Source organism: Suricata suricatta, chromosome 8 (assembly GCF_006229205.1).
Source record: "Suricata suricatta isolate VVHF042 chromosome 8, meerkat_22Aug2017_6uvM2_HiC, whole genome shotgun sequence".
Taxonomy (NCBI): domain Eukaryota; kingdom Metazoa; phylum Chordata; class Mammalia; order Carnivora; family Herpestidae; genus Suricata; species Suricata suricatta.
The window spans coordinates 127846988-127860840 of NC_043707.1; the positions used below are offsets into that span (position 1 = coordinate 127846988).

The window sequence follows — 13853 nt, forward strand, 5'->3', positions numbered from 1 at the left end:
CCCCGCGGTGGGCGGGGACAGCCGAGCCCCCGCCTCGCAGCGCGCGGGGTCCTCCGCACCCCGGGGTCGCAGCCCCAGCGTCGGCCTCCTCCACCCCCCACACTCCCCTACGACCCTCCGCCGAGCGGCGGCTCACGAGGAACTCAGGAGGGGCTTGGCAGCCGCTGCCTAGGACTGGGGGCTACCTACCCGCAGGGGGGTCGCAGTGCTAGCGGGGGGGGGGGGGAGGACTTTGGGTGCTACTGGGGTGCTCGCTTGACCTCCAATGTGTTCACACATATGTATGCACATATGTACGTATATAATAGTAACCGGAATACATAATAACCTATATAATGCTTCCTTCAAACCTTTAAACAGCAGGTTACCTCCTCCGTGGGCCCTTTGAGCGGAAACCTACATTCCCGACAGCCTCGGGTCCTGAGGGTGAAGTCCCTGATTCGGGAATCCCTAGGCCAGAGGAGGTAGAGACACCGCAAGTGGAGGGGTCGGTGTAACACACCCGGAAGGTGACCCCTCTCTGTGTCTCTTCCTCCTAGCTAAGACGTCTCTACCAGACACTTCACAGATCAATACTGGGGGCCTCCACTCATTCATTCCACAAACATTTATTGAGCACCTACTAGGTGTTAGGCACTGTTCTGACCAATCAGGACACTACTGTAACCACAACCAACTTCCAGCTTCGTGGGGTTTACATTCTAGTGGAAGGAGACGGATAGTAAACAACATGCACAATAAACTTCTAAAGTCAGGTACAGGGATCGCTGCTATAGGGAAGAAAAGAAAATGGAGGGCAGCATAATCGAAGGGAATCGGAGGGGAAGGGGGTCTTTTTCCCTCCATAGAAACCAGAAGGGAATACCTCCTGAGCAGAAGATTCCTTCTATGTTCCAGCGGCTTGACTCCATTATTCCTACCACTACAGTAATGCTATGTAGATGTTAAACTGGGGCTCAAGAGAGGCCAAGGGCCTCACCCAAGGTCACCAGCAGCAAGAGATCAAATGGAACTGAAACTCAGGACTGTCCAACACCCAAGACAGAAACACCTCAAGACCCTGCAGCGCCCCATCCACCCTCGGGCCACTATTTGGTGCTCAGAGCCCAGTCTTGCCGACAGATGGGTCTATGGAGGAGGAGGCGCAGCCTGTCCTTCCTGGAAATGCCACCTGTACCCCATGACAGTGCCTGCTGTGCCCCCAGGGGACAGGATACCAAGCGCTAGGTTGAAAACTATTAGTCCAGACTTGGGATCCCATTGCTGTTGGTTACCAGCTCTGTGGACTCAGGGCCTTTATTTTATTTTTTATTTTAAAAAAAAAAGGCTAATTAAAATATGACAAATTTATCAATATTTGTTCATTCTGGAGGACAAATTCACAAATGTTTGGGTTTTTAATGTTTGTTTGTTTATTTATTTTGAGAGAGAGAGAGCAAGCACATATGAGCAGGGGAGGGGGAGGGAGAGAATTCCAAGCAGGCTCCAAGCTGTCACCGCAGAGCCTGATATGGGGCTCGGTCCCAGAACTGGGAGATTGTGACCTCGGCTGAAATCAAGAGTCCAATGCTTGGGGCACCTGGGTGGCTTAGTCGGTTAAACCTCCGACTTCAGCTCAGCTCATGATCTCACGATCATGGGTTTGAGCCCCTGCATTGGGCTCTGTGCTGACAGCTCAGAGCTGGAGCCTGCTTCAGATTCTATGTCTCCCTCCCTCTCTCTCTCTCTCCCTCTCTCTCTGCCCCACCCCCTCTCATACTCTGTTTCTCCCAGCTTCAAAAATAAATTAAAAAGAAAAATATTAAAAAAAAAAAGAGTCCAACGTTTAACTGAGTTCCCCAGGCGACCCCCAAAATATTTGTTATAAAAATTTTTTTCTAGGTTGGGCCGTGTAGTGGTGCCACCTTGTGGCCACACTGGTATTATCTTGAATATAAGAACTTTTCTTAAGCTCCATGTGTGTACTCTTATTAAAGTTTATCATTTCTCTCATGGAATAATAAAGTCCTAGACATTCTTAATGTTTCAGGTAGACAGGGACCTTCAGGGATGCTCAGCCTTTTCTTGATTACTTCTAGCCATGGGGAGCTCCCTCTCTGGAGGAAAACGCTGGTGCCACAAAGGAACTCTTCTAAAGTCTTCTGCCTCAGACCTCCATGCCTGGCTGAGCTCTGCATTACAGGGACGGAGAAACGGAGGTTCAGGGAGGTTGTGAGGTCTGCCCAAAGCTGCTTTTGCAGAAGACATTGATTAACTGGATAAATTCCTTGTGGTGGTGGTCAGTTTTGTTCACAGCCATATGCTCAGCATAGATTAGGTTCCTCAGTAAACATCTGTTCAGTGAATGAGTGAATGAACACAACTATCAGCCCATCCACCAGCAGTTGTGACCCAATCATTCATTCTCAATAATTAGAATGACAGCTGGCATTTTTCTTGTGTATGTGTGTTTTGTTTATTAATGTAAGCTCTACACCCCTGAGCTTGAACTCAGGACCCTGAGATCGAGAGTCGCATGCTCTGCTGACTGAGCCTGCCAGCTGCCCCAACAACTGTCGTTTTTCAAGGTCTTACTCCATGCCAGGCACCCTTCCGAGCTCCATTTGTACATTAATTTATGTAAAACCGGGAGTAGGAGAGTCCCCATGTTACAGATGGGGAAACTAAGTCTCAGGGAGTTTAACCGGCCTCCTCAAGATTACACAGCTAGGAAGTGGGCCAGCCAGGATTTGAACCCAGATTGATTGGATATTCCCAGAGGCAAGCAGCAGGGGAAGAAAACTAGCTGGGAGTTGTAGGCTCCACCTGGGCCAAGGGCGCGGGGAAGCTGGAGCTAATTACTCACCTGCTCTTGCGGAGAGGGGCCTGTGCTGTCCGCGTTAATCCCTTGTACAGATTTTAGGTCCTCGCACCACTGCTGTGGGGCGGGGGGCTCCCTGGGTGGTTCAGCCTGAGGTTGGCCAGGAGGAAAATCGAAGTCACCACTCCACACCTCACTCCCATTGGCAGGCAGGCACAACTAGTGCCGCTTCTCAAGTCTCGGCCGGCAATCAAATCTGGCTCCGCCCATTTGCTGCTCCCGCATCCAATCAGCGGCGCCTCTCCTGCCTGGCCCCGCCTCCCCAACACCTTTGCCCCCGCCCAATTCTGGCGTCCTTCATCTCCTGCCTGGACCACTGCTGTCAACGCCGCCGGTCTCACCCCGAAACCCACCTCTGACACCCCCCGGGAGGTTAATGCAAAGAGAATGAGGTCCAAACTCTGGCTAGTATTCCAGACTTGCCACCAGCCGCGTCGAGCCACCTTCCCGCTTTCTTTCCAAGGAGCCTCTTAATCTCTTTATATGTCTACACCACCTTGTTCCATACACAGAATGGAGGCGGCTCCTGACCAAGATTCATCCTGCCAAGCCTGTGCTTGGGCCTCAGAAGTCCAGCACCAGGGACACGGTCCCAGGAAGTCGTTCGTTTGGACCTGGCCTCTGAGTCCTTGGAAGCCACGCAGCATCTTCTCTGTGCGCTCCCGTCGGTCCTCATCACCATCGGTATAGAATGGCTATTAATATGGCCAGGGCTTGTCTATACCAGACTAGGGGCCACTGAAGTCTGCATACAGGAGGTGTCAAGGCCCCCATGTATGGGTCTATCCAAGGAGCGCCGTCCTGGAGCTGGGAAGCACACACAACCTGCTAAACAGCGCAGAGCGATCTTGAAGGGAAGGTTGTGTCCACTGGGGAAATCACGTGCGTAGTACACAGCCCTTGTCGCTAGAGGGCGCTAGCTTAGACTCCCGGCACCGCTGCCTCCCAACCTGGGCGCAGCAGTCCCCGGGCATGAATGCCCTCATTTGCAAAAGGAGGATTTTCCATGGCCTAGAAATAATATATGTAAATTGCCTGGTATACGGTGTTTACAGCGATGCGTGTGAGGAAGAAGGGGTCAGAGCCATCACACACACCACCAACTCTGCTGTGTCTCAATGGAGAATGTGGGGGGACCACATGGCATCAGGGTAATGATACCAAACAAATAGGGTCATTGCGAGGTGGTGAGGCACCCAGCCTGGCACATAGTAGTTGATTAACAAATGGCAACCGCTAAAGTTATACTGAGAGCAGTGATTAGGCCTCACTGGGCTCGAGTCCTTTGGCTGCTATTTCTGAACCCCAGGACCCTGGGCAGATGACTTAATCCCCCCGCTCTTCAGATGCCTCCTCTATGAACTGATACCCGCATCACAGGGTGGTGGTGAGGATTAAATGAGTTAATTTATGTGAAGTACTTAGTACAGCACCCCACCTTGTATATTCATTCAGAACCACTGGTTTTGTTTCTTCCCCCTTCTAGGTCGAGCGAGCCTGGGGACCAGGGAAGGGCTGATGCTGGCTCACTGTGAGGGGGAAAAGAGATGGCAGGAGGCAAGCCCAAGGGACCAAGGTCAAGACTGGGAGTGCCTGGTCTGGAGGCCCACCCACTCTACATACGAGGCCAGAAATGGACATCCAAAGAAAGAGGTGGCAGCCAGGAAAGCAGAACCCACAGGCACACAACACGGCAGGAGAGTGAGAGGGAGGGTGTGCTTGGGGGGCTCACTGTGCAGTCTAGCCCCCTCCCCCTAGGCCTCACCGAGGACCCCTGGGGTACCCTGGGTCAGGAGAGCGCCCCTCCCAGCCTCCCACAGTGAGGAAGAGAACACAGGCATTGAATGAATTTATTCATGAGAAAACTCAGGGTCCGTCGGGGAAAACAGTCTACTGGTTACAAGCTCCAGAAGCTCTCGTCGGAACAGCCGTGAGGGCCGGAGCACCCCCAGCCCCCGGGGTCAGAGGAGCAGACACCGGCAGGAATGGGTCCCAAAGGGGCGCTCCTCACAGCCCACCCGCCCCGCCCCCAGGACCCCACTCCCCCTCTGGGTTAAAGTGCAGCTGGGAGGGAGGTGATGGGTGGGATCGGTTGCCAGAGAGCTGTGCGGACACTGGCGCCATGGACACTCCCCTCCTCTCCTAGTTTCCTCAGGCTCAGCCAGAGTCCACCCCACCCAGGGCCCTCTTTGGAGCCTCCCCACCATCCGATATTCAGAAAGAGCTCCCCAGGAGGGGAAAGGCTGGCTCCATCAGTTTTCCGAGGGACCCAGAACTTGGGGGGCAGTGGGAGAGGAGGAGGGGAGGGCCACTCTGGTGATGGTCTGGGAGTCCTCCCTTCCCCCGTCCCAGGAAGGCTCCTCCCTTGCCTCCCTCCACCCCCTGGAAAGCCAAGGAAGCCAGAGAGGCCCAGAAAGCCTGGCTCCCAGCTCCGGGCCATGAGTCAGCAGGGTCCTGCCCAGACCTGACTCCCAAGCATGCCATCGAAGAGGGGGGGCACTTTGATGCCACTACGGAACCGCGCTGCCCGGGAGGCCTTTGGGGAAGCCTGTGGGGCTCGAGCTTCTCCAGCGGTCCCCCCGGCCAGGACCCAGCACCTCCCTCAAGGCTGCTGCCGGCAAGGCGCCTGCCCTGGGCTCAGGGCCCCAGCACCACCATGGGCAGCCCAGGGGCCCGGCCCCAGCAGGGGCTGTGAGGACCCTGCACCCACCTCCGCAGCGCGGCCAACCTCCTCCCCCTCCCAAAGGCACATCACAAGGAGGCCTTGAAAGGAAGAGAATCCCCCCTCCACCTCCGAAAAAGAACCCTGAACACCACTGCGACCTCCCCTCACTCGTGAATATATTAAATTGTGCAGCCTGGCCCCAACCCCTCCCTTCAGATCTCCATGGCAACCAGAAAGCATTCCAAGTCCAAGTCTGAATCCAAGTCCATCCAGTGCCAAAGGAGGGCTTCAGCCTTTCTCCCCCCCCACCCCCGTTCCCCCAAGGGTGACACCCAACATTCCGCAGGGGACGAGAGGGGAGGAAGAGTCGGGGCCTCAGTCCTCAGCCCCCTCTTCCTCCACGTGGGGGGGCCCGGGAGGGTCCTCGGGCTCAGGGGTCTGCCCGCCGGGGTGGGGGTGGGGACGGGTGCCCAGCTGGGAGCCCGGCGCGTCCTCGCCCTGCACGTAGACGCTCAGCCCGTGACTAGGCTCCTTGCCGCAGGCCTGGCAGCTACAGTGCAGGATCTTCTCCACCAACTTGTCCACCCTGGGCACCTCCTCATGGCCAGGGCACTCCAAGGTCACCTGGGGAGGGCAGGAGAGAAGAGAAGACACATTTCCAAAGGTCCGGGGCTGGCAGGGACGCCCCTAGGGCAGCATTCCTCACGGGACCAACAATCCCAGAGACCCCAGAATCCCTGAGCCCACCCGGGACACCCCCGTGAGCTCACAGGGAGGGCGGTGAGCCCGTGCAGGTGCCCCCCGACCTGTCTCCTCGAATGCAGTTCTGCCGCCCCTAACGGCGCCCTCACAGCAGCCTGAGGGGAAATCTCACATGGCCACCCCTGCCTAAAATCCGCCTCAGTGCATCCCGGGGCACTTGAAGAAAAGTCGAGACTCCTTACTCAGGCCCCGCAGGACCTTCAGCTGCTTCCGGCTGACCTCTCCACCCCTGACCTTGTGCCACCCCCCACCCGCCAACTCTGAGCTGCCTCATCTGTCGGAGACTTTGCACATGCTGTTCCCTCTGCCTGAAAGGTCCTCGCCCAACCCACCACTACCACCTGCGCCAAACTGGCCCAGTTAACTTCTACTCAACCTCCGTATCTGTGCTCTGATATCACTTCCTCAAAGAGCCCCATCCCAACCCCCCAGCCCAGCTCAGTCGGCCCTACTGAGCCCTTCAGGGTCTTGGTATTCCCCTAATGTCATTTTTCCAGTGGCCCTTCCTTTTGCCTTCCTTCCTTCCTTTTCTCTCCCTTCTTCCTACCACGGAGCACCTACTCCCTGCCAGCTCTGGGGACACAACAGGTATGATTCCTCAAAGAATTCAGAGTCTAGTGGAGGAAACAGATTTGTCAAAGTCACCCAAATGCAGATGGAAAACTGTGATGTGACAGATGTCAAAACAGAGGCACACGGTGCTCAGGGGGATGGGAAAGGGCCCTGAGACAATGATGCTGAGCCACGAGCAGAAGAATGAATAGACGTTAACTGTGTGAGGAGGAGAAGCAAGGTATTCCAAACAGGGAAAAGAGCATGTTCAAAGGCCCTGTGGTGATAGCAAGCAGAATAGGTATGAGAGACTGAAAGAAAGCAATGCCAGGCACTGTGGGTCACAACAAGGATCTCGGTCTCATCTTAAGACAATGGGACACCACTAAAAGGATTTCAGAATGTGACCGCCATCAGGATGGAGCTTCCCAAGATCCCTTGTCCTGTCCACGCTGGTGTCAGACTCCTAAGCCACTGCGTGGCTAGGACCACACCTGTATCCTTAGCACAAGCCCCAGACCCTGCACACAGTGGGGCCTTGCTCATAAGCTCGGTGGCCAAGGCCCGGGCAGTCTCTGGGTGGAGGCTGGGCAGGGCAGGCAGGAGTACTCACGATCTCCCACATGGACTGGGCCGGCATGCAGGAGTCACAGTGAACCAGGGACTCTGTGGACTGTGGGAAGGTGTTGGGAACGCTGTAGCTGAAGCACTGTCCTAGGCAGGCCCTGCAGGAGGAGACGGTCACTGCGGCCGTGACACAGTGGCGGAGGCGGGCACGGGCAGCCCAGTCCCCGCCTCCCTCTGCTCTCTGCACTCACCCCTCCGCTCACGCCCCCTGGCTCCCACCTGTTCTGGATGGACTTGGCCTCACAGCCGCTGTGGCCCACGATCTGGGTGATGTTCTTGGCCTCACACCAGGCGCTCTTGTCCGGGAACAGGGCCAGCTTGCTGATGGGCGGTGGGGCGGCCAGCAGCACTGCGGGGAGGAGAGCCCCAACCAGGACCCGGAGCATCATGCCCGTGGCCTCTAGAGCCCTAGGACAGAGCGCAGACAGCAGGTGAGGCCAGCGGGCCAGCGGGCCGTGGACGGAGGGGACGGTGATGTTACAAGCATGGGCTCCGACTCCGGACTGCCTGGGCTCGAACCCTAGCCCTACCGCTTACCGGTGAAGCTCAACCTCGGACAAGGTATTTCTCCTTTCTGAACCTCGACAGTGAGGCTGCTAGCGTACGTGCGTGGGGTGGGGGGTCACGAAGGCGACATGCAAGGCCCTCGGCGGTGGGGTTGGCAGGTAACACACCCTCCGTATGTGTTACTTGTACAACTTAAGGTGCAGCTTTGAGCAAGTTACTTTCTATGTCTGTGCCTCAGTTTCTTCACCTAAGAAATGGAAATGGTGAGACTGCGTGGCAAAGGATGAGGGCCAAGACGCAGACCCTCCAAGCGCCTGGGGAGTGTTGAGTGCTGAGCAACCGTCAGCTCCCTCCTTGCTGTGATGCTGTGGGTCCTCCGGGAAGCACAAAAGATTGCCCGCACAGCGGCTGCCCCGAGGGGCCGGCCACCCAGGATGGCTCCTGAGCATGCCCCCCGGCAGGGGCGGGGGGTGTCAGCCACCAGGAAAACTAACCTTCTTCATCCATCACTGAATTATGGTGCCGCCTTGGCTGGCTGGGCGTCAGGTGAAAAAGCTAACCGTGAACCAGACTGACTATTCAGCCTTTGGAGGCCCCACCAGAGCCTCGAGCCCTGAGAGGAAATGTGGATTCATCGTTACCCCCAGGTCCATCCCAACCTCGGAGACCAGCCAAGCGCATCGCTGGACCCCCTGTAAACTGGATGGAAAGAAATCTTAATACCAGAATGTGCCACCAGATGGTGCTGCAGGGCAGCGTGTGTCTAAAGGATTCCACTCAGAGGGGGCTCTCCCCGTGCTTGTCCCCCAACTTCATCTTCCCTAGATTTCGCCCTCTTGCACCTCCAAACGTGTGGAGGAGGGAGGCTTCAGAGCAGCCTGGAAACAGTCAGTACAGCAAGGGGGTCCTCTGGGGACAGGACATGGGAAAGGGCACTGGACTGAGAACCAGGCCCTGGACACCCAGGCCTCAGTGTCCCCATCTGTAAAATGAGTGAAGTGCCCTGGACGCTGGTTTCTAAGCCTGGTGGCGCAGGAGAAGCCCCCTGGGCGTGAGGAGCGGGTTCTAGAGTGGACTGAGCCTCCAGGACTCTCCCAAGCCGCTTCTGATGTGGAGCGGCCTTGAGAACTGTTCCAGCTGTCAGTCCGGGATTCGGGGTCTTGGGACACCCCCAAGAGGGGCCTCTGGGGGGGGCTGGCTCGGGATCAGGAGCCAGGTGCTGTTCCACAGGCACTAGAGGGAACCTCCCATTCAAACAACCCTACCCTCAGCCCACCTCCTGCAGAAAGCGCCAGGTAACCTTGGTGAAGTGTCCGGGAAGAGGGGGGTGTTGGTGGGGGGTGGGGTAGGGGGGGTCTTGCTTGCTCCTGCAGGGAGAACCTAGGTGGGCTGGCTCAGCTGGGCTTGTGCACAGGGCCCGGCCAGTCTGCAGGGCTCTTCTCTCTGTTCTCTCCACCCAGAAGGTGCTGCTCAGCTCCTTCGCCCTGCGGGAGATCTTCAGGAGAGGAGGCAAGTCCCATGTTGCTGGACCCCAATGCCTGGGTGACCCCTGCTCCCAGCTGGCGGGAAGGGTGAAGTGGGGAGAACAGTAGGAGGGGAGCAGGGGTGTCCCCGCCCTGTCCAAATGTATTTGTGTCATGACCCCGGCTCTCACCCACGCACTTCCGGTCTCCTCTTAAGATGGGCAGCGAAGCCCGTGTTTTCAGTACAACCGCATCCTAACAAAACAGAATGGGTTTGTTCCTAACTGGCGCCCGAACTAATTTCTCAACAAGTTGGGCATCCAGGAGGCTCCTGACCCCACCAAGTCCTCTTCCGTGTCTGGGGATTTGGCCTCTGAGTCAGGGTCTGACCACAGCAGCCCAGGAGGGGACCCTGGAGGCCTACTTGAGGCCAGAGCTCCCTGGGCCACCCCCAGGCCAGACCAGCCCATCAGAGACCTCGGAGAGGTCTGGGCCTTCGTCCTATACCTGACCCTACAGCGAGTCCTCGGGAAGATCAGCTCCAGGCCAGGAGGGGACTGGGGCCCGGAGCCATGTTCACTGGGAGCTGAGACTGGGGGTGACTGGAAGTAGCCTGGAGCCCAGCTGGGTCTGCTTTGTGATTGAGTTTGGTGAGGGGGTTGTGGGAGCTGAAATGGAGGCCATGGGCTGGGACCAGCTAAAGGGGGGCAGAACTGGGGGTGGGGTTAATAAAACAATGCTTATTGAGACAGGGCAAGGGTGAGTTTTTGTTGGAGTCAGGGGCCCGGAACATGGGGACTGGTTATTAGGGTCAGGTTACAGCAGAAAGTGACTCTTCCTCCCCAGTTACAGAGCGGAGCTAATCTAGCCATGCCCACGGGGTGGGGTGGGGTGGGGTGGGGGTTGTCACACCATAAGCCGAACTGCCAGGCCCAGCCGGGACCTCAGAGGGGCTGGGGCCACACTGCTTACCCAGGTCAGCAGCCCTGAGCTCCAGCCAACCGCCCCACTCACACCACAAGCACAGCCCCTGGGGTCTCCTAGTTCAAGTCTGGCCCTCCATCCAGGGGGCTGTGTGACTTCCAGAAATAAGGCTCACCTCCCAGCACACTTATGCTGGCCTCACCCCTAAGATGGGGAGCACAGCCCTGTTGGGGGAGAACAACTAGGAGGATGCAATCAGCAGGCACCCAGCTGGGGCCAGCCCTGCTCCCCACCTCCCACCCCTGCCCCCAGCAGGGTGGGAAAGGCGGGCCAGGCAGCAGAGGGTGGAGCACTGGAGCCGCCTCTGCCTCAGACACTTGTCATCAGGATGCACCCACCCTCTGCCCGCTCTCACACCCAACCCCCAGGAACCCCTGGGGAACCCTCCGCACTGGGACAGGCTCTTCGCTGGCGGAGTTTTTTGTTGTTGGTTTATGGATTCTTTTGCTTTGTTTTTTCAAGCAACAACTCAGCTGATTTTTTTATACAGCAGGGGGACCTTCCTTCCTCAGAAGAGAGCCTCACCAACAGATTCTCATCTTTTCCTCCCTCCCTGAAGGCCACACTCCAAGACAGAAGAGACCTAGAATGCAAGGTGTGAAGAGAGATCCCCCCACCCACCCACAAAGGAGTGTCCCAAGGTCCCCTAGCAAGTCAGGCCACGCAATGCTTTGCCACTGAGACACGCAGTTCCCTGAGCACCTTCTAGGCGGGCGGAGACAGAGGCGAGGGAGAGGGCAGGGAAGCTGGGGGCACGGGCCCTACGCCCTCTCAGAACTCAGGGCCTAAAGAGGGAGGTCAAGGGAGGTGGGCTTGGAGGAAGTAGTTGTTCAGATGGGCAGTCAGAGATGGCTGGGGCGGAGGGAAGGAGAGACTCGTAATTCTGGATTTAATTCAGGATGACAGTTAGTTGCCAATGATGGAGAGAGAAGGGAGCTGCTGGCTGAGGGCACTGCACGAGCAAAGGCAAGGAGGTAGGGGGCGGGGGGGAGGCTTAATCCCCAACAGCCCGGCACATTCCCTGCCCGTCTCACAGTAGCAGGAGCTGGGGCTGTGATCTATGCACTGTTCCAGGCACATTCATTTATGTGTCCTTATGACAACCCCACAAGATAGTACTATTCCCCCATTCTAGAGACGGAGACACTGAGGCACGGGGAGGTTTAAGAGAGTTAGGCTTACCAAATTTGGATTGACTAACACCAAGATTTGACCGTGGACAGTAGCAAGGTGACCACCAGTACCTCTGCAGGCTCCCGGAGGACAAAGCCAGGAACAGAGCCAGCGAAGGCACCCAGGGAATGGTCTAGAGTTGGCAAGAGGCCTGGGGCTCCCTGCCCCTGTCCCCGCAGGCTGTGTCTCACAGCCGTAGTAGCACTCCCTCGGAGCAGAAGTTCAAGCCCCACTCCTGCACAAGACCCCCCTGCCTATGAGACGCCCCGTGGATGAACGTGGCCATGGCCAACCCTTGGCTCCTCGGAGCCTCGGGAAGAGAATGATACAACCCTTCCTCAGCATCGTGGTGAGGCTTCAATGGGGGCATCGTCACCCCACTGCCACCTGGTCCAAACCCCCCAGATCCTCAGAGGATCTGCAAACACTGGACACACCTGAGACTGCCAGCAAGACAGGAAGGAGGTCCCCCGCGGGGAGGGGAGGGGACAATGGCTGACCTGTTCCAACACCAGGGAGACTGAGGCACAGATCAAGGGCCGGAGCACCCAGGTCTCTCACATTGAGGAAGAAGGAAGTTGACGAACACAGGGGAGCCGCTGGGGGGTTTTCTGGGGACCCTTGGTTCAGAAGGTCCCTGGGGATGGGCAGGGGGTGGGGCAGTAAGAATAGGCTTCGTGGTAGGGTCGTGGGGGGTCCTCTCTCCGCACCTTCCAGAACCCAGCAACTTTCCCGGAGATGTTGCCCAAACCCGAGCGTTCAGGCCAGGCCCACGAGGATTTTCTGGGCAGAATGGTCCACTCACCGCCAGCCACACCCGCCTCCCCCAGGCCCCTGGTGTCACCATTCCCAGCAAGCAGCCCGATGTGGAAGCAGGTAGGGGCGGGGCTGACAAATCCTGGTAGCAAAGTAAGCCTCTGGACAACTTCAACTCCTGCTCCTGTAACCCTCTCTGGGAGCCCTTCCCACTCAGGGCCCCAACTGCCCCGGATGGAGGCTTGAACCTGTGCACGATGTTCGGGAGACATCGCGAGTCCCACGGGAAGCAAGTGGGGTTTGTCGAGTGTTGTTTTCAAACTGATCAGATGAGGTGGCCCAAGTCCCTCCCTCTCCCTCTCTTCCTGTCCACACACACACACACACACACACACACACACACACACACACAGAGAAAGATCTAGGCTCGCCATAACATTCTCCACAACTGAGTGCCACAGACCCAGGTTCAGACCCTAGCTCTGCCGCTTTAACCTTTCTGTGCCTCGACTTCCTGCTGCAGAGTGGGGACGGGGAGAACACCCAGCTCTCGGGTCAGCCGTGAGCAGTGAACTGAGCAGCGCCTGGAAAGGGCTGCAGAGCCTGGCCGCCACAGGATAAAGCCTCACTAATGTCATCATTAGTGCCAGCCAGGGGTCCCTGAACTCTGCCCACGCCCTCCTGCTGCCCATGCGATGTCCCTGGCCCTCCCCTCTCCCCCACCTCCTCCCACCAGATTCCTGGGTGCGTCCTGAAAATATCGAAATCCTGGGGTTGCAGCCTCCAGATGAAACTGGATTTAGGGGAAACTCAACCATTCGAGATGCCAGCTCAGAAAGGGTTTTATGAACTGTGGAGTGCCGCCCTGCACACTGACTAGCCAGGGTGGGAGCAGAGAGCAAGACGCCACTCAGACTTTCACCCCGGGGGGCCACTGATGGAAGGGACAGGGTATTGGAGAGATCAGCCCCCTAGGGCCCCCTCCCAGAGAAAACAGGCTGGGCATGGCTGCCAGGCTGTCCTTGCTGCTGCTGGTGCACAGGGTGTGGCCCTTTCGGCCACAGCCCTAGGCTTGGGACTCGGTGAGGGTGGGGCCCTCCCTGCAGGTCTTGGAATGAGCGCAGGGACTTCCGTGAAAGGTGCGGCTGGCAAGGTGGCTCTGGAAGGCCGGCCTAGCAGCATCAGACCCCAGCTCCGCTCAGCTTGGCAGGCCCCCCGGCACCCGTTCTGGGGTCCAAGGACAAGTTCAGGCCCAAGTTCACTGGTTGATTCACTGAATCTCAGACTATTTGCATTGCCTCCCTGAGCCTCACACTTGCACCCTCTACAACACGGAGCATGGCCTGGGAATGTCCATTTTAGCGGATTCCCTCAAGAGCAGTCTGGCTCCAGCGGGCTGCTGAAGGCCTCTGTGATTCCATGACCCGTCTCACCGCAGGGTGGCTTCCTTCCTTCCCCCCCCCCCCCCCCCCCCCCCCCCCCCCCCCCCCCCCCCCCCCCCCCC

General features: G+C 57.6%; 2 protein-coding genes across 2 annotated transcripts in view; one reads left to right on the forward strand and one right to left on the reverse strand.

Moving 5' to 3' along the window:
• Window positions 1-4696: 4696 nt before the first annotated feature.
• LOC115298533 (neuroblastoma suppressor of tumorigenicity 1) overlaps window positions 4697-13853 on the reverse strand; it is an 11672-nt gene continuing 2515 nt past the window's right edge. Inside the window, exons 2-4 of the mRNA XM_029947453.1 lie at window positions 7686-7874; window positions 7453-7564; window positions 4697-6149 (exon numbers count right to left, since the gene is read on the reverse strand). Coding sequence (XP_029803313.1) covers window positions 5901-6149; window positions 7453-7564; window positions 7686-7855 — 531 coding nt within the window. The 5' untranslated portion in view covers window positions 7856-7874 and the 3' untranslated portion in view covers window positions 4697-5900. The remainder of the gene's footprint in view (window positions 6150-7452; window positions 7565-7685; window positions 7875-13853) is intronic.
• LOC115297765 overlaps window positions 12332-13853 on the forward strand; it is a 13262-nt gene continuing 11740 nt past the window's right edge. Inside the window, exon 1 of the mRNA XM_029945891.1 lies at window positions 12332-12469. Coding sequence (XP_029801751.1) covers window positions 12332-12469 — 138 coding nt within the window. The remainder of the gene's footprint in view (window positions 12470-13853) is intronic.